At 33.5% G+C, this 19289-nt stretch overlaps 3 protein-coding genes and 1 long non-coding RNA gene across 7 annotated transcripts in view; 3 read left to right on the top strand and 1 right to left on the bottom strand.

Moving 5' to 3' along the window:
* Positions 1 to 19289, bottom strand: part of Iml1 (GATOR complex protein Iml1) — a 289826-nt gene that overhangs the window by 209710 nt on the left and 60827 nt on the right. The window lies entirely within an intron of this gene.
* Positions 70 to 7919, top strand: LOC135837594 (uncharacterized). Its single transcript, XM_065352919.1, has 8 exons — positions 70 to 2240; positions 2362 to 2520; positions 2697 to 2902; positions 2981 to 3112; positions 4764 to 4994; positions 5077 to 5227; positions 5305 to 5510; positions 6873 to 7919. Exons 1-8 carry the CDS (start codon positions 2168 to 2170, stop codon positions 7155 to 7157), a joined length of 1443 nt encoding a protein of 480 aa, XP_065208991.1. The 5' UTR covers positions 70 to 2167; the 3' UTR covers positions 7158 to 7919.
* Positions 8337 to 13542, top strand: LOC135837591 (hemicentin-1-like). The gene is made up of 8 exons (XM_065352915.1): positions 8337 to 8489; positions 8582 to 8743; positions 11636 to 11844; positions 11930 to 12046; positions 12153 to 12398; positions 12473 to 12626; positions 12733 to 12917; positions 12989 to 13542. The coding sequence occupies exons 1-8, from the start codon at positions 8441 to 8443 to the stop codon at positions 13298 to 13300; spliced, it is 1434 nt and encodes a 477-aa protein (XP_065208987.1). The 5' UTR covers positions 8337 to 8440; the 3' UTR covers positions 13301 to 13542.
* On the top strand, positions 14703 to 18009 carry LOC135837590 (uncharacterized). The gene is made up of 5 exons (XR_010557215.1): positions 14703 to 14945; positions 15862 to 15932; positions 16002 to 16152; positions 17363 to 17506; positions 17586 to 18009. It is a non-coding gene; the product is annotated as an uncharacterized LOC135837590 (long non-coding RNA).

Genomic DNA, 19289 nt, shown 5'->3' with positions numbered 1-19289 from the left:
GAAAAATAACATGGTTGATAAAATGAACTTTTTGGTGCGGAATTGATCTTGAATGGTTTATCGAATAATATTCCAGAGCGTTCGCTCTCGCTTTGCTAGGACCAAACCAATGGATTCCATTTTCAAATTTTTTGGAAAATTCATGTTTGGTTTGGAAAATGTTAAGGACTAGCAAAATCGACTTCTCGCAGAAAAAATAATGCCCTTCAAGTTGTCGATTAATGAATTTTCAAAAACTGAAATTTACAAAAAATTACTGTTCAAAATCAACTTCTACCATCAAAATTTTTCAAAAATAATAATTCTGTATAAATTGAGAAATTGGGCTCCAATGCTCCGAAATATCAATTTATCATTCGAAAAATATGAAATTTTTATTTGTTTCCGAGAAAAATTGAATCAAAATTCACCACTTAGCCAAGTGATTCGTAACTAACATGTAACATCTCATTCAAAGTTATTTTTCATTCAAAATTTCAGCTTTTAGAAAAGCCGAAAGTTAGCCAAAAGCTATAGCTGAATTAATTGCTGAAGCCAAAAGTTTCAGTTTTTTCTTTTGGAAGTTAGAAGCCGAAAGCCAAGTTTCATTTTGAAGCTTTCAGTCCCGGTTCTCCTTTGGATAGTATACATATGGGTAATTCTCAGAAAAAGGTAAAATTCGTGTACATGGCAAATTTCTCAACGGTTTTAGCATGAATTTTTTTTTTTTTTTTTTTGGTCCATTCAAGAATGATCCCGCACACATTTCACACATGGTATTGAGGTTTTTAGACCCTTCTTTCATTGGTGTACATTTGATTTTATACCCCAAATGTCCTTCGACTTGGCTGTCACACATCATGTTTTTGAAAATGAATGTTATAAAGTGTCATGAACTTCATTTTTTTTTGGAAAAATTGACACATTCTCATTATCATAGAACATGAAGGTCTCTTATTGTGCAAATTGCAATTGCAATAAGTCTATAGGAAGCTCACAATTCACATTTGAAAACTGTCACACACTTTTTGCGCAAATTTTCGAGCAATTTTCAATTATTTTTTGTAGCTTCCCAATCCAACATTTTTTTCTGGTGAGTGGCTGCACTGGTTCACTGTTCTCATAGAAATGTTACCCCGCACCGTTCTTTTTAAAAACTACATTACAGCTCGTTCTGATCGTACTTATCTGTGAAGTTTTGATATTTCGCAAAATCTGTGTCCTTCGGCTTGGTGTTTTCATTTACGCCAATGAACCCGCCAAAACCAATAATTGAGCACGGGAAGTTATTCTACATGATAAGTACACATTTATTACGTGTTAAAAATCGAATAATGTCCAGTAGGTAAGGCTAGAAACGAAAAAACGTTGAGATTGTCCTTCGGCTTGTCCAGCGTCCATTTGTCCTTCGACTTGGCCAAATTTCCGACAGCTGTACTTTTATCGTGCTAGCCGGCATATTACACGATAATACAAGCAAAATTTGACATTTTCTCCCTCCCCACACTTCACCTCTACCCCTACCAAAAAAATAAGTCCAGATTCGAACTCTGCGGCCTGAAAAACATAAATCGACATATTACACGATAATATAAGCAAAATTTGACATTTTCCCCCTCCCCACGCCTCTCACCCTCCACCTCTACAAAAAAAATAACTCCAGATTCGAATTCTACGACCTTGAAAACATGTCAATCGACATATTACACATCGATGAGGGTCGAATTCTAATTATCGCCGTTTTAGGGGGGCCGGGGTCCACAGTGGGGGGGATTGAATTGAGGCCAACACTAGAAAAGGGATCTGGGACACATATACAAATGATTCCCACTTGAAATTTTCCAAAAAAATGATTTTCGTTTTTCAAAATTATGCATATCAAAATCGACCCTTTTTCTGAGAATTACCCATATCCAAACCACCAGATGGCACCATTACCCCAAAAATCAATTTTTTTTCACTTATCAAGTTCAAAGTACAACCTATATGTAGGTACTAGGTATAATTGGGATGACGATGTTGATTAATAACGAGTTGTGCGAATGAAAATAAAAATAATCTAAGCACAAATAATTAGGTTAGATACCATGTACACTACCATGAAGTTTGAACTACTCATTACCCAAATCATAGCCCAAGTTTTTTCTTCATAAAATGTAACTAATTTCATTTATAAGATGAACATGATATGTATTGTGTTTTGAATTCTAAAATGCGTTCAGTTTTCATTTTCGTTATTTTTATTTTACTTCACTGCAGTGGTAAGTACACTTATAAAAATTATTCTACGGGCCATTTTTTTAGCTACTATTGCACATAACATACTACATACCTATTATGAACATTCAATTTTTTATGACACGAATTTCAATGTTTACGCAGGATATGCCTCGACAAAAAGGGTTATTTTCATTTATGATAAAGTGGATACGACCGCTTACGATGTAGATTGGTTAACGGGAAAAGTAAACGATCTTTCCACAATATGTTTAAACGACGGTTTAGATTTCCAATTTGAATTATTGTTTCCCTATAAATCATGTAAGTATAAACGTACCTAGACCTACCTAATCTTTTCAGATCTTCAAACTAAACACATTCCAAGAATTCTCTTCAACAAATAAGGTATACATAAGTTCAAAAGATTTCTACGTTGATGTCCAACGAATGACCTCAAATTCTTTCATATATTTTAACATCTTGAACTATTTTTCTAGCCATCGACAAAATCCCGAATTCCACAACTTCCAAAAAAGATTCCAGCATCGCGGGCGCGGGCGAATCAACGTTGAAAAATCTTCTGACACATTTGAAACGTGCTCCATCGTATTCTGTAATCTACGTCATCACAAATGTCACCACGCCCAGCGATAAGACCTCAGTTGATGATATTTTGGAAGAAATCCAAATAAAAAGAACAGAGGTGATTTCCATACATCTACCTACCTATTTTGTGTTTTGGTTTCGATTCGAATACGAGCTTAGATCATTTTTACCCTAGGTCAACTTTCTCATCGGGACGAGCTGTTCTCTTGAAAATGATTGCAAAACCGACACTCTCAACAAGTATGGACCGATTACGTTTATCAGCAACGGGTACATAACGGGTCCTGAATCATTTCAATCTAATCAGGTAAGAAAGACCAGTCCAACAAAATGTGAAGTCATTGGGATCATTCCATGCCCAATCAGGCAATGTTTGCACCAAGGGTCATCGATTTTATTCATATTTTTCATGTTGGTAGAGGTCATTAAACCATCACGAATGGTGCAAACCTCTGTACATTTTTTTTTGCTGGCGGGAGGGACATTTCGAAATTTTCAAAATGGCTGCCAAAAAAATGAAAACTGCAAATGCTTGGTGCGGTGGTTTCAATCAACTTTGCGGTTCAAACTTGGAAAAAATTTTATTCTATATTCCGAGGGCTTCCCATTCGCTCATGGTGCCAAAATCAGTGTTGTTACTTTTCATGATGCACAAAAGTCAGTTTAAAAACTTGCAATTGAATTTTCGACGAGATGAAGTTATTATTCGGATAGGCCTACTTAGTAAAAGGGCGAGTAAAAATTTATTTTCTACTACATCATCGCAGGTTTTTGATACGCTGTTCGACATAAAGATAGCTATTTTTGAAAAAATATTCAGAATTTTTAATCTATACTATCATATACTCGTACGTTCTATAAGTATGCATTGCACGTTTTACGCATTTTCTCATCGTTTGATCACCTTCACGGACATGCAAGATACGAAAAAAATCGACGACCCTTCGTACAAATTTTGATTCTATTTTAATTTACTGATCGCTAGGGCTAGGATTTTTAAGCGCTATCAAACACGTTTTAAGCGCTATAAAAAAGCATTAAAAATGTAAGAAAAAAGCAAAAAAAAGCGCTATCAAATCCGACCATGTTACATATCAAAATGAAGGTTTTTTCAAACCCAGCAAGATACCTCCCTTAAATATATGTACAACATGAACCAAAATGAACGAAAAGAAGAAAATGAAAAAAAAAAGGAAAAAACTGAAACTGAAAATTAGAAAAAAAATAAAATAAAATGAAAATTGAAAAATGAAAACTGAATCTGTTATTTTTCAGGTTTTTCTCCCTTGTTTTTTTAAACTGATCTTTTTTCAAAAATTATTTATTTTTTTCAAAAATGTGCAAAAGTTGATAAATTTTTGTATTTTGGGAACTAATTTCTTCAATTTTACCAATTTTTTGCCAAAAAAAGCGCTAACGACGAAAAAAAGCCCCAAAAAAGCAAAATTTCGGCCTTTTTGGCCCAAAATAAGCATTTTAAAGCATTTACACCCAAAAAAAGCAAAAAAAAGCATTATCAACTTTCACCATTCGCCTCAGAATGGAATGAAACGCAAAGAAAATATATTTATGCCGTATAGGGTGTTGCTACAAAAAAAAAGCATTATCATAAAAATCCTAGCCCTACTGATCGCCTTACAGACCTACAAGTAGAGTTTTAGAATAAGCTGTAAGACCACTTTCTCCCAAAAATATCAAGTTTTTAGATAAAAACCCACCCTACCAATTCAAAAAATATTAAATTTAACCTATCACTTCATACAGCATTAATAGATTTTTTTTATTACTATAGACGAGATGATATAGCCAGACATTTTAATCATGATCACTAATTTATCTATCACTCAATTTTAAATTTTACTGATTCATCTGCGCGGCTGAATTTCAATAATTTCAACTTCCATCAGTGAAATGGAAAAAATCCTCGATAAGATACATATGTACCTATTTTCCGATAGTTTACAGAGTTGATGCATCTGAGGTTGACTTCGGTTTCTCTGACAGTAATATACCCGGCAGTTTTGCACAAAGATGGCAAAACATACTGCTCGGATATGACTTCCAATGCTGGACGGAAAGCCATGATTGACACCAAATTAGATTTACACAAATATGAAATTATAGCAAGAAACTTCCGAGACGAAGTAAACATAATTGAATGGCACATGTCAGTGGCATATACTATCGAGGTGACTATTTTCCATCTTTCACGCTTCGTTGACATTAGCTCATTGTTGTAGATTATAATATTTGAAACATTCGTGATTTCAGTGGTGCGACTACTTTCATGAAAAATCCATTCCACTAGACGCAGGTAACGTGATAGCCAGCGGTCTCACCAGCAATCAATTCGAGTTCGATTACGGGTTTTCCGCGAAAAACGTCCGTTCTTTAAATGAGACGTATAGAAGACCAATAAACGGTAAGAAAAGAAAACAGATACCTATGTACCCGTAAAAATTACCTAGAAAAAATCTCACATCATTATAAATTCATCAGGAGCATCAAACAAAATCTACGTATCTGCAATGGACAAAAGTTTCCACCACGAATTTGTGAGTTTCCAGATGTTTTTTTTGAAAGACGATATTGTAAGATCTGTTCGGTATACAGAAGAAATCCCTTTGCAGCCGATACATGGAACGGATTTGTTTGTAGGTTCATTTGGTTGTGAACCACCACCGTCGCAATATTTTTTCATAAAAGTAAGTACAATTTTCATTTCATCTAAAAAGATACGGCAATCCAAACAACGGAATAGTAAGTTGGGGTGCTGACTTCAAGAGTTGAAGGGACAGGACTCGTATTAAATTTTTCCCAAAAAAGTAACTTGAAAACAAAACAGCAAAAAATCAAAAAGTATCCGAAATTTTCAAATTTATAAAAAAGTCGAATTATACTTTGGACAATTTTAACAAAAGTAGGTATGGGCTTTTAGGCAATTATAGGCAATAAAAACGACACTTTTTAGCGATTTTGCCGAAAAACGAAAATGCTTGTCAATTTTTTAAAAAACACGAATTTTTGAAAGTTTTTCACATAAAGTAAGACTTTTAATAATATCAGTAAAAATCAGGAATTTTTGGCAATTACTGGCAGAAAAATGATACTTTTTTGCAATTTATGGTAACAAAGTTACATTATTTGACAATTCATGGCAAAATAGCGAGTTTTTTAGGTGGTTTTCGGGACAAAAGAGTGACTCTTCAACACTTTTGCAAAAAAGAGACGATTTTCGTCAAAAAGTAGGACTTTCACAATTTTAGCAAAAAGCAGGATTTTTTTCGAAATTATTGGCACAGTTTTTGTAAAGAAATTTTTAAAAAAATTGTTGGAAAAAAAGCTCAACTTTTGGCAAAAAGTAGCTAAGCCTTTTTGCAAGTAGGTAATATCAAAAAATGCCTGGAGATTTTTCGAAATTTTTATCTAAAAAGCAGTTAAAGCAAAAAATAGGACCTCCAGGGAACCACTGGGCAAAAAAGTTGAGACGCTTTGGCAATTTTGCTGATAAGCGAGATTTTTTGTCAACAAATAAAACTTAAAATTTTAGTAAAACGCAGGATTTTTTGAAAATTCTTGACACAAAATTCGAGAAAGACAATCTTTTTTGTAACTTTTTGGTAATTTTTGACAAAAAAGCGAGGCTTTCAAAAATGTTTGCTAAAAAGCAAGAAAGCTTGGCATTATTATTGATTAAAAACAGCAAACATTGATGGCAATTGGGGGAGGGGAGGAATTGAAACTCTTGGAAATTTTTGGAAGAAAGTGGCAAGCTATAGCAAGAAACGAAACCATTTGGCAATTTTGTCAAAATACCGAGATTTTTTGCAATCTTTAGCAGAAAGTCAGACTTTGGTAATATTCAATTGTACAGTTTTTATGATACTTTACCCAAAAATATATTCATTATCTGGGTAAAACTATATCGACTCAAAATGAAGGTCTCTACTAAAGTTGGTGGAACTTCTCTGATTTTGTTTTTTTTTTTTTGATCGACGTATATGTACGACACTGCTGCGTATTAAGAAAGTTGGAATTTGTGATCCAAAAAATTGTCTTTCTTCTAGGTGAAGATTCATACAAACCAAGTGGAAGTTTTCCGAATTTCATCCACTGCTATGACTGTCGCAGAAGGGTTTGGAGATGAACACCGTAATCCCATTTTTCAACGAAACCCAGGAATTAAAACCGAGCCAGCAAGCAGTAAATCAACAGACAAGGCAGGAAGTTATATCAGCATATTCTCGACCCAAATCATTTTATCTATTTGTATCGGTTCGCTAGGACTTTTCTTCGGGTTTGTTGCAATTTTACTGCAACACTTTCGAATTTGTGTGCTTGGAGCGCGATAAGAAAACGCTAAAACTTTTATATTTTTTTTGTCCCTTCGACAAATGCTGTAATGCAGCTGTCCTGTTCGAGAATGCAAACAAATTGATCCTTGGCAAATAAGAAGAGACGTAGACAGAGATTTATGTGAAATCAAACGAAACACGTAGAACCTATTTTCCGAAATTTATCCAAAGAAGGTTGAATAATTTGAAGCTGGACGTTCTGAAACTCACGCGACCAAAAGTTCATTTTTAAATTTTTGGCGAATTGCTTTTCTAAACAAAAACAATCTGTATAATTATACATATTTCATTTCAAACGATCCAACTACATACAAAACGGCCAGTTTTAGTCCATTCTACAAGAAACGTTCAGCGAGTATTCATAATTTGTTCCATGAAACATTAAACTGCTGTGGAAAATGGAGGGCTAAAAATGAACTCAAGTGCTACTGGCTTTGGTTGGTTTTTATCGAACACTCTCTCGACGATGAAAGTAAATTTCTAAACGGCTTGTTTTCCAAACAGTTTAAAAAATCAATGGCCCAATGCGTCCTACATGTGGGGTCACCTTCGAAAAAAAAATTGTACATTCCGAAATAATTTTAAAGCACAGGTCGCGTATTCATAAGCATTAAGAAGTAAGAATATGTGAGAATGCAAAGAATTATGTAATTTTTATTTTAGTCGATTCGAGACCAATATTATACCATCGGTCCACCTGTAAGACGAAACTGTAAATTTTTGCTTAAAATATCTCACGAAGGCTCTCTAGAAAAATAAAGAAACTTTTATAATTATTTTGTGTTTTGTCATTTTTGTGATTCTATGACATTGGATTGTTTACATATGAAGATTTGAACGCTCAAAAATTATTATTCTAATATTTGTTAGTTTTTCACCGAATTCGTGTATGACAGTTTGACGATAAACTTTGATTCACGATAAATGAAAAAAAATCACTATGGAAAATAAACAATTTCAAACGGAAATTCTAGAAAAATTTAGCGCATAAATGCAACATCAATGTTTTATTTTTATAACACATCCGTCACATACTATTGATCATTTCGTGATAAACTATGAAAAAAGCTTGATAATTTATCATTAGCACGTAGGTACCTATAAGGACTGTCGTTTAGCAAATGATTCACTGCCATTGGCGTATTTCCGTTAAATTCTGATAACATCAATATTTCAGATACTGATTTGAAAAAGGGAACTGCCACGAAACACGGTTTGGCTCATTATTCTGGACAATAATTTGGTGATAAACGTTACATTGTTGATGGTTAAATTCGAAAATGCGTTCCATTTTCATTTTTAGTGCCTTCATTTTATTTTACTGCAATGGTAAGTACTCTGAAGGACCTATTTTGCGGCTGGTTGAATAATTGAACCATACAGTTAGACTTTTTATTTTTCACGACTTTTAAAATTTGTAGAATGTGCCTCGACCAAAAATGTCATTCTCATATACGATAAAGTGGAAACGACAACATACGACATGGATCAGTTAACAACAAGCGTCAAAAATATTGCTACTGGATTATTCTCTAACGATCGATTGGATATGCGTTTCAAAATAGTATTTCCATATAAATCATGTAAGTACAACTTGAAAATACTATTCGAGGAAGCTGTTTGGGAATTTTTCGTATTTCCTTCTTCCATTACTGATTTTTCAATTGAGTTTTGACATATTTACCCTTGTACATTGTCTCACGTCAGTCACATTTCCCTATTTTTTTAGCGTAATAAACCAATAGAATTTTAAACACACATCACAAAAAATGTTTCGTCTTTTAAGACTGTTTGGAAGATTCATAGAAAAAACGTAGATCAATGATATGAAAGCTCTTGTAAAAAACGTTATGAACGTGTCAGAAATTGTACTAAAAACATAAGAAAAGAAATAACAGGAACTACAGAAAGCTCATTGGCCAGGCTATCAAAGAAATAATTTTAACAAAATTCTCCGAAAGTTGTCATGTAACCTAACAATAAAATTTCAGAAGAATTTTTTAAAGCACTTTTGAAGAATTACGAGTCCGAAATTGAGTCAATATTTCGGATAATTTCAAAAATCAGCTAAATTTCAGTAGCAATTCTTCAATAAATGCTCAAAAACATTATATTTTCGTGATCCAATTTCAAACTCCAAATTCTTAAAAATTGTTCCAAAAAAAAAAGCGTCGAGATATTTGGATTTCTTGCAAAATTTCAACCCGTTTTGATAGGTCACGAGGCACTTTTTCAAAAATTCCAAAAAACATGACCCAATTCTAGGCTCTAAATTTTTCAAATTCTTCAAAAAAAAATGTCGTAGAAATGTATTTGAATTTTTAGCAAAATTTTAACCCATTTTGATAGGATGCAAGGTCTTTTTTGAATAATTCTCAGCAGTTCACCTTTACTCGAAGTCGAAATTGGAGGAGGTGATACTTCAAAATTCGACTGCGCTCAATTGAGCAGACCTTTTTTTCGCAAATGTCGGCTCAATGGGCCATGATCACTGGTATTCAATTTTTCAGAAAAATGATCAAGTAGGCAAATAGATTTTTTTTCAAATATCATGAAAAAAACTTACTCGTTGCCGAACTACTTTTTCTAACACATCAACATTTTGAAACTCACCTGAAACAAGAAAACAAAATAAATCGTCTATTAGTAAAATTACCAATAAATTCTTACACATACAACAATAAAAATAATATAAATTAATCTCATGTTAGATTATTCTGCATATCAAAATATGCAGCGAAAATGAACATACGTCATTACAGGGAGAGAGGGAAGAGAGCCAGAATATTGAATAGATAGATAAAGGTGCTAAGATTACAGATGAACTTGTTCTTTTAGAGTCACAGTAAATAGATTTTAAACAATTGCTACTCCTAATTAAATTTTAGAACAATAGGTACAAGCAAAATTTTGTAATTCAGGCTTTTCAGTCATTCAGGGGCCATTCCATGTCACTTCGATCAGGGTTGGGAAGAGTTGAATTTTCCAATTGAAAATCTGGTCCACACATTTCCAATTCCATTCGGTTTTTAGGCTAACAAAAGAGTCAACGAGGAACAGAATGTTCAAAAATGGAGGAAATATCAATTTCAGAGCTCGTATTCAATCCCCTCTCCCCCCCCAAAAAAACTTTTAGTAATCAACAAAGTTCATTAAAGTAACCAAAAAAGTTACAAAACTTGAACAAAACCACGCAGATAAAAATCACAAAAAAAATTGATCGAGACTTGAACAATTTTGGTAAAGAGGAGGACTTATTGGAAACATTATGGACAAAAAAGTGACATAATCTTAGCAATTTTTGTGAAAAAATTTGAATTATTATTCAGCAATTTTTTGGTTTAAAAAAAGTGAAAATTTTTGACTATTTTCAGCATTGCTTTTTGATTTTTTCCAGAAAACACGAGGACAATTTCAGCAAAAAGTATGGCCAATTTTTTGAAAAAAATGAAACTTTTTCGCAATTTTAGCAAAAAAGTGACATTTGTTGGCAATTTTTCGAAAAAATTGAAAAAATTTGGTAATTTTTGGTAAAACGTAAAACTTTGACAATTTTGGCAAAAAAAAATTGTTGGAAAAAGTCGAAATTTCTAGCTATTTTTGACAAAAAGAAAAATGTTGACAATTTTGTCAAGCAGCAGAGTTTTTTGTCAACTTCTGGCAAACAAACGAGACTTTTTGATAAATTTTGGAACAAAAGTGAGACTTTTTGGGAATTTTGCATTAAACAGCGAAAATTTTGCACAATTTTTGGCAAAAACGAGACCTTTTTTGGGCAGTTTTCATTAAAAACTTAGGCTTACTGAAAATCTCAGCAAAAAGCTGGTCGTTCAGGCAATTATTGGAAAAAACTTAAACTTTTCAGCATCTGAAAAAAAAGCAAGAGTTAGATCATTTCTAGAAAAGGCGGGACTATTTAGCAATTTGAGAGAAAAAAGCGACACTTTTAGGCGATTTTCAGAATTTTTCAGCAAAAAAGCACTTCGAAAATTTTAGCTAACAGTAGGGCTTTGCAACCGTAAGGTTGGAAATGCAGAGTAGCCAGTTGGGGAGTGATTAAAAATGTGTACATATGCGTTTACAATAGAGAACTATAGATAATTAACTATGTAGTTCGCAAATTACTATTAATTTTGTTGATATTGCAATTTTTTTTCTTTTTTCTCAAAAATATTTACCTAGACCAAGATTTGGAAACATTCTACATGAAAACAAATTATTCGCCCATTCTCACCTCAATCAAAATTATAAGTTTCAAGCTAAACAATTTCATTACATATTTCAGCAAATAGGTAAAAACAATGAATTTTAAAAAAACGATCAAAAATAATTTGGATCAATGCGATTCTGAATAACTACATATGTAAGCATAAACATGGGCCTCGGGGAGGGAATGCAAATTGAAAAAATTTGTCACACTTCCTATTTGTTTCCCACCAAACAATCGAAATAAATATTTTCTCGTATTTTTTCAGACATGGTGGAAATTGAGGGTTCCCCACAGGCGAAACCACAGAGTAACCATTACCGCATAAGAAACCCGTCAACATTGAAAAGCCTTCTAACACAATTACGAGAATCCTCTCCACGTTCTGTGATCTTTGTAATCACAAATATTACAACACTTTCTGATGTGACCCAAATGCACGACATATTAGAATACATACAAATTAGAAGAACAGAGGTAATTTTTCGCTGATCGTAATTTCACTTTTGACTTCTGAGTTTGGAGTTAGACACCGTACCAATGAATTCTGAAATTGTTTCAGGTCAACTTTATTATAGAAAAAAAGGACAGTTTTCAAGGTAATTCTCTTCAACACTACTTATCAATCACTTCTATAAGCAACGGGCTTATACATTCAAGTTCGATTCAATTCAACCAGGTAAAAAAAACAAAACGTTTCAATTGCATAAGAAGCGATTCTCTTTCCACAATTAATGAATTTTAGCACAAAAAATTAAACTTGATGGGGTAATCATTCACCACAGATCTCAGATTCGTTGCGTCATTGGTTGAAATCTCTTCCACACAAAGTAAACCAGATACCAATACATCACAGCGATTCAGGGGAATACTGCATCACGTTGGATTCACTTTTGAGAGACACAACATTATACATTGGTAGCAGTTTGGATGACTGCGAGTATGAGATGCAATTAAAAAAACCTTATATGGAATTACAATTGACATTTCAAGAGGATGGAGTGCATTTAGAAAGGATTTATGCCTCTAAGGTGGTATTTCTCACATATTTGTAGATAAGGCTCCAATATCAACTAGGAATACATTGATGAAATTATTATTTCAGCCTTGCTTCATGATAAGGAAAAACCTCAAAAATCTAGATTACCTATCTTTTTACAATTTCCGCGTCTTTGGCCAGAGTAGATTTGACATTGATTACGGATTCTCCAAAGATCCAGTTAGTTCATTGGAAGAAACACGTACAAGACCAATCAAAGGTCGGTATAATTTTTTTTTTATTTCATCAGTTGACAAAATACATATTACCTTAAGAAATCACCTCAAGTGTATAATGTAATTACATTTTCATTGCGAACTCATCAGGAACATTCAACAGACTCTACGTAACTTCGACCAGCAGTAATTTCCAAGCTACATTTGATTACTTCAGAATACGCTTCCTCAATGGTACATATTTTCAAAACAAAATTCCTCTTTATCATGTACCAGAGACTAATCTCTTCGATGGACCATTTGAACCACCAAACAAAGAATATTTCTTCATAGAAGTAAGGGTGTACCTATGTATTATCGAATGCAACCGAATGTGCACATTTATGACTCGAATTGCTTATGTTAGGTCACAGGTCATGTAAATGGAGAAGCAGTCACTCGAATGTCATCGACCGCTATGAATGCTGCTGATCAAATCGAAAACAATCCCATAAATTCCGAATTGAACGACAACACGGACATGAGCTATCTTAACTTGAAAATGATTTTCTTGTTGATCGCATTTTCTAGTTTAGCTGCAGTTTTACTTTGCCAATTCTTCAGGTACATCGAATGTTTCACAAAAACACCCGAGACACCTGCAGAATTGCAAATATCTCATCGTAAAGCGGTACCAAACTTTTACCAGCCGGTGGTCGCTTACAAAGCTCCAAAATAGACAACTTTGTCGAATTGATTCATTTTTAAAAAGTCGAGGGTTTCATGATAATGAAAATTTATCACGAATTATTTTTGAATTTAAGCTAATTGTAAGTTAACGAATTATTATTATTTTGATTAAGTATAGGTATTTTAAAACAGACCTAGGCATAATCTAAAGTAGCGATAAATTTTAGTTTGTGGATATATAGGTATATTTCCTGAGAAAAAAATACATATTTTAAGACAAAATCAACATAATTATGTATTTCGAAAATTATTATTATTTTATTTGATATTTTGGGTTTCAAGGTAAAGTGCCCAAAAGTGGCCACTTGAGCTTTGCTGTTCAACTGAAAAACTTAAGAAGCTATTTTGGAAGGAGAGCAAAATGTTAACAACTTTAGCAACCAGCAGGACTTTTTAGTTGGCAAAAAAAATGAGAAATTTATGTACTTTTTCGAAATTTTTGTCAAAAAACGAGATTCTTGGACAATTTTTGAAAAAAAAAAGACTTTTTAGCATTTTTAAAAAACCGAATTTTTTTCAGCATTTTTTGGAAAAAGAGCAAGAATTCCTGCCAATTTTAGAAAAAAAGCAAGATGTTGACAATTTTAGCTAAAAAACAGGACTTTGCAAAATTTTGTCAAAAAAACGAAGCTCTCGGAATATTTTTGGAAAAAGATGAGATTTTATGCAATTTTTTATAATTGAACGACAATTTCCAGCCTCTTTGCTAAAACGCAAAAAGTTTGACAAGACTTCATGGGTAACTTTTGAAAAAAAAAGTCAAACTGGTCAGACCCTCATTTACATACCAAATCACATTTGAAATTATTGGTTTGAAAAGTCTGTAGCTTTGTTTAACGAAGGAAGCACCTCAACACTGTTAGTCTCCAATCTGTTCGATAAGTTGCCTATATTTAGGTCCTTAAGGGATACAACTCTCGTCGTATTTGGTTGGTCTGACATGAGCCTAGCCTGGAAAGTCAATTGGCAACGGTACACACATTTTAGAAAAAATCCATTTTTCATTGGTTTCTGGTACAACTTTTCAAGACAAACAAAAAAAGGTTCTCTCACAAAATCTTAGAAACTGAATGCATTCAATTTATCAAAAAATTTGCATCATGTATACGAAATTTTCATTTCTCACCTCTATCACTTTTTAACCTCAATCTACTCGTATGATACTTTGCAACAAAAATACTTAGTCTAGAGTCTTGACTTGACCATTGTAATGCGTAGGTAATTAAAAATTAGACGAGTTGATGTTACATTAAAAAAAAATAAAATTATGCAATGTAGATTGAACTTGGTTTTCATCTTTTTTCAAATAGGCCATCACATTATCTTACGCTATTGGCATTATAGATAAAGAGCTTGAAGCGTTTTGAAATATTTATTAATTAATTCATCGTGTAATGACGTTTATCGCTTTCACATACTGATAAAAGTCACTCGAATTCGTTTTCTTGGCAAAAGTTTTGGTATAGATATGAAAAATTCTACATCTTTACCCACATACTACTTCCTTTAATTCACGTACCTACTGATAATAAATTTTCTAACGAGTAAAAACCGTTGAAATATCAATGTAAATTCAATTCGATTTCATTTCTTCAATATAGATTCAATTTTTTCAAGATCGATGCACTGCAACGGTAAGTGCTTTAAAAATAGTACACAATAGATTATAATTTGATTTTAATAACATTAAGTGCATGGAATATTCTTACAAAGGCCACTCAAAAAATCCACTATGGATTGGGTTCTTTGAAGTTCATTTTTATCAATTTTACACATGCATGATTTTCATCCCAACTATATACATACATACAAGAATATCTCAGCTGAAGGCATTTTTATGGTAGATATTTTGGCTTGTGGAGATGACCTTGACCCAAAATTCGCGTGTGCACAAATTTTTTAGAATTGATGAAAACTGTCAAAAATTCGAGACAGGAATCATTACGAAATCAGAAGTTGTATCACAGTGTAACATATTCAAACATCAGTGTCCTACATCAATTTGTAGGGAAGAAATCAGAAGTTTTCGCGTGTTCTTTAGAGCTTGAAAACCCATGAGTCAAGTTACCCTCCTCCTCCCTCCCACTTCTCCAAAATTACTTGAAAACTGAAATTTGGTGTAGATTTTTCTTTCAACCCCCCCTCCCCACCCATCATACAGGAAGCGGATTTTCGTGCTTTCCAGCGGTTTTTGATTTTGTTTCATCGCTCGCTGGATCTCCTCCTCAGTTGTTCTAAGAGGGTGAAATTTGCCGCATATACTCGGATTGGGGGTTTTGAATTTGGAGTCTCTCCCTATAACTACGTAGCATTTGCGAAATATTCGACATGTGGTCCTTACTCGTGTGCTCTCTTTACTTCACATTTTAAAACGACTAGATTACAATGAGATTATTTGTTTTCCTATACACATTGCGAAGATGAAACTTTTGTTGGAACAATGTGCATAGACTTTATTTACAAAATACAGTTACGAGTACATAACCCTGTATTTAGACGTACTTTCAATGTCTATTTTAACCAGTATAGTAAATTTATTGCATTTTTCAGACAAATCCGATGTACACTATCTAAGTGAACTGGCTGGAATCCTGAATTCAATCAAGAACAAGCAAACAAAGGTAACCTGTACCAATTTTAATTTTGTATTTTTATTAAACAGAATGAACTAAATTCAATTTTTTCTCTAGGTCAACTTTTTATCGACAAGAAAGGATCAATTATTTGCTGCCTCGCTATAAACTTTGATAAAAATTCGAATCATACAGTGACCGAAGATCTTTACTTTATTGATCCACTGATCCATCGATCCATCGCATCAACACCCGTATATTCAATCAGGTATGATAAGAAAAATTTTCAAGCAATTGAGAAGTGATCCTCTTTTATAGTCGGGGGGGGGGGCGCATAAGGATCAATTGCACCCCCTGCCGATCCCCCAGCACAACTTTTTTCTTAAAGGAGGAGTCTTAAGTAACATTTCTAGCCCTTGTCCTAAAAAAAAACATGGCCCTACTCACAATTTCAAATTTCAAAAATCTGCTGGAGACTCCAGGAATTTTCGAAAAGTCGCAAGAGGCTTCGAAATGACTTAAACCCACCTGAAGTCGTCTCCAGAGAGTGCTAAAATTGGAATGAAGAGTGAATTTCCGATTTTCATCTCCATTCTTGATAAAATTTCATAAGAATTTCAAGTTTTAGAAATCTACTGGAGGCTCCAGTAATTTTCAAAAAGTCACTGGAGACTCCAAAACGACTTGAAATCCACCTGCAGTCGACTTCGTAGCGTATTGAAATTAGTTTGCAGAATGAATTTCGGCTTTCCAACTCCATAAATTTCGTGGGAATTTCAAGTTTCAAAAATCTGCTGGAGGCTCCAGAACTACTCTCAGCGGTCTGAAACAGTTTCCAATCCATTTGGCAGGTAGAAAATAGGGTATATTCCAAATTTCAGTTTTCTAGGTCAATTTGGCGAGATTTTGATTTTTCCCCTCATTTTTGGCCTTTTGATTTTCAAAAATTCACCAAAAATCGAAAAAGGCACTCAAGCACTTGAAATTTTGTTAGATGATAAATTTTTGCCAGCTCTTTTGATCTACTTTCGTAAGGTTCAAAAAATGTTGTGTAAGTCCAATGTTGGAACGATTTTGACTGACCAGTCAATCAAAATGGCGGCCATTTTGTGAGTACTGAATAGGGCCATGTTTTTTTTTGGGGGGGGGGGGCAAGGGCTAGAAATGTTCCTTAGGACTCCTCCCTTTAAGAAAAAACTACTGAATAATGTATTTTAAATCACCATGAAAAATGCACTTGAGATCATCATGAAAAAATTCATTAGTCATCATCGCAAAAAAAAAGGGTTGGTGAAAATTGAACGTTTGAAATTGCACGGGCAAAATTGCACGTGTATAAATCACCTTAGGTACTTCTACTTATCTTTAAGAAGAGGCGGTTGAATCACAATATCCTCCTTTGAATGCAGGCTTGTTAACCAAAAAAAATCATTCATAACTACGAGTAATTGTATTTTTTATCCTGTATATGCATTTAGGCAAAACGAAAAAATTGATGTGCAATCCACGAACACCTCATTCATGGCCGTATTCAAAAACGTTGATATTCTATTTTTAAATGGGACGGACGTAGCCCTGGAGGAGCATTTGAAGCTCCAACTTATGAAACTTTTTACATACAAGTGAGGGCGTTTAATCTAAATTTTCAACCATAAGTGCAAGATATATGTTCAAATTTTTGATTGTGTTTTTTTTTTTCAGTTCGTAGCTCACATAGAGAAGAAGAGGAGATCAGAATACCACTGACTGCAACAGAAGAATGATTCCGGCCTCGAAACAACATGGATGGAACAACTCAAATGAAAAATATAAAGTAAAAGAATGATTCTGGCCTGGACAGAATGAATTTTATTTAATGTAGTTTTACGTAGGTATATTATTTTAATAGGAGTTTTATTTTATCATCAGTTGTATGTAGCTGTAAGTTTATTACGAGTATGTTTATCTATTCCATAAGTACCGTAGGGTATGTGAAAGGATTAATATTATAATTTTTTTGAGAACAGGGTAAATGCATGAGATGTTCGGCTTCTTATCATCTATTATCTATTTAGGTATAGAATATTAACAGAAGAAATTTTTGTCGAGTGAAGTTGGGTCAAATACATAGCATTTTTCAATCCTTTCCATTCTTTGTTTTATTTTATTAACATTGAGGAAGGGGTGGAGAGGGGTCATTAATTATTTCTTATTTTTTATTTTCATTGTCAAATATTTCAATTTTCTCCAAGTACATAGTTTTTGTTACTCGTTTTTATTCAATTGGATTCATTTCAGAACTTCATAAGTAAAAGTGTAATATTATAAAAACTTGACCCTTGACTGTGTGTTTTAATTTTTACATCGAATTATATATTTTCAATGGAACTCTTTTAGCCAGATCATAAAATCGGGAAAATTAAAACAAAATACCTAATGAATGAATTAAAAAATGAAAAATTATGACGTCATATCCCAAAAAATGCTACACTTACAAGGGAACTACCTGAACCGGCAGAAACGAAAATGAACGAATCAAAGCTAGATCGAAAGGGGACCACCTCAGGACCCCAAATCCAAAATTTCAAGTGCTAAAGTTGATTTCTCGATTTTTGGTGAATTTTTGAAAATTGAAAAATCCGAAAAATTATCAATTAATACCAAAAATAGAAAATATTGATGAAAAATGGAATTTTCTCGGGAAGTGGCTCAGATGGTGTCCCTAACTCATTTACGACTATCGAAATTCGTAAAACCTCAATTCCAGTCATTCTGGAGCCTACAGTGATTTTTTATCATTTCTCCAGAAACTTGAAATTGCTGTGGAACGGCTAAAAATCAACTTTAGCACAAATAACTTTATTTGGGGCCTATATGGGTTGCCTTTAACCGTTTTTTGCGGTTGTCGCAAAAATCGGCGTCTGCCGGTTCAGATGTGTATTTTTGACCACTGGAAAAAATGACAAAATTTGAAAATGTCAAATCTTCCATCTTTTGCGATGCTACCTATCCGAGATCGAGCTCTGGCCTATTTTCGACGTTTCAAATAGGTGAAACCTCCATTTCAACAATTCTGGAGCCTCCAGCGATTTTTTATCTTTTCTCCAGAAACCTGAAATTGCTGTGGAACGGCCAAAAATCAACTTTAGCACAAATAACTTTATTTGGGGCCTATGTGGGTTGCCTTTAACCATTTTTTGCGGTTGTCGCAAAAATCAGCGTCTGCTGGTTCAGATGTGTATTTTTGGCCACTGGAATAAAATGACAAAATTTGAAAATGTTAATGGATGCTCCAGAATAGTCGAAATGGAGGTTTTGCCTATTCGGAACGTCGAAAATTGGTCAGAGCTCGATTTCGGATAGGTAGCATTGTAAAAGATGGAATATTTAACATTTTCAAATTTTGTCCTTTTTTCCAGTGGCCAA

The sequence above is a fragment of the Planococcus citri genome, chromosome 2 (genome assembly GCF_950023065.1).
Source record: "Planococcus citri chromosome 2, ihPlaCitr1.1, whole genome shotgun sequence".
Taxonomy (NCBI): Eukaryota; Metazoa; Arthropoda; class Insecta; order Hemiptera; family Pseudococcidae; genus Planococcus; species Planococcus citri.
The sequence above is the reverse complement of the archived record's forward strand: the minus strand, read 5'-3'. Positions and strand labels throughout refer to the sequence as shown.

What these genes read in the sequence shown, in the direction of transcription:
- LOC135837591 (XM_065352915.1), top strand. Translation starts at nt 8,441, where the DNA reads ATGCGTTCCATTTTCATTTTTAGTGCCTTCATTTTATTTTACTGCAAT. An exon ending in ACGTACAAGACCAATCAAAG is followed by an intron (nt 12,627 to 12,732) that starts GTCGGTATAATT and finishes CGAACTCATCAG; the next exon opens with GAACATTCAACAGACTCTAC. An exon ending in AAGAATATTTCTTCATAGAA is followed by an intron (nt 12,918 to 12,988) that starts GTAAGGGTGTAC and finishes TGCTTATGTTAG; the next exon opens with GTCACAGGTCATGTAAATGG.
- LOC135837594 (XM_065352919.1), top strand. Translation starts at nt 2,168, where the DNA reads ATGTATTGTGTTTTGAATTCTAAAATGCGTTCAGTTTTCATTTTCGTT. An exon ending in TATTTTACTTCACTGCAGTG is followed by an intron (nt 2,241 to 2,361) that starts GTAAGTACACTT and finishes ATGTTTACGCAG; the next exon opens with GATATGCCTCGACAAAAAGG. An exon ending in AATCATTTCAATCTAATCAG is followed by an intron (nt 3,113 to 4,763) that starts GTAAGAAAGACC and finishes ATTTTCCGATAG; the next exon opens with TTTACAGAGTTGATGCATCT.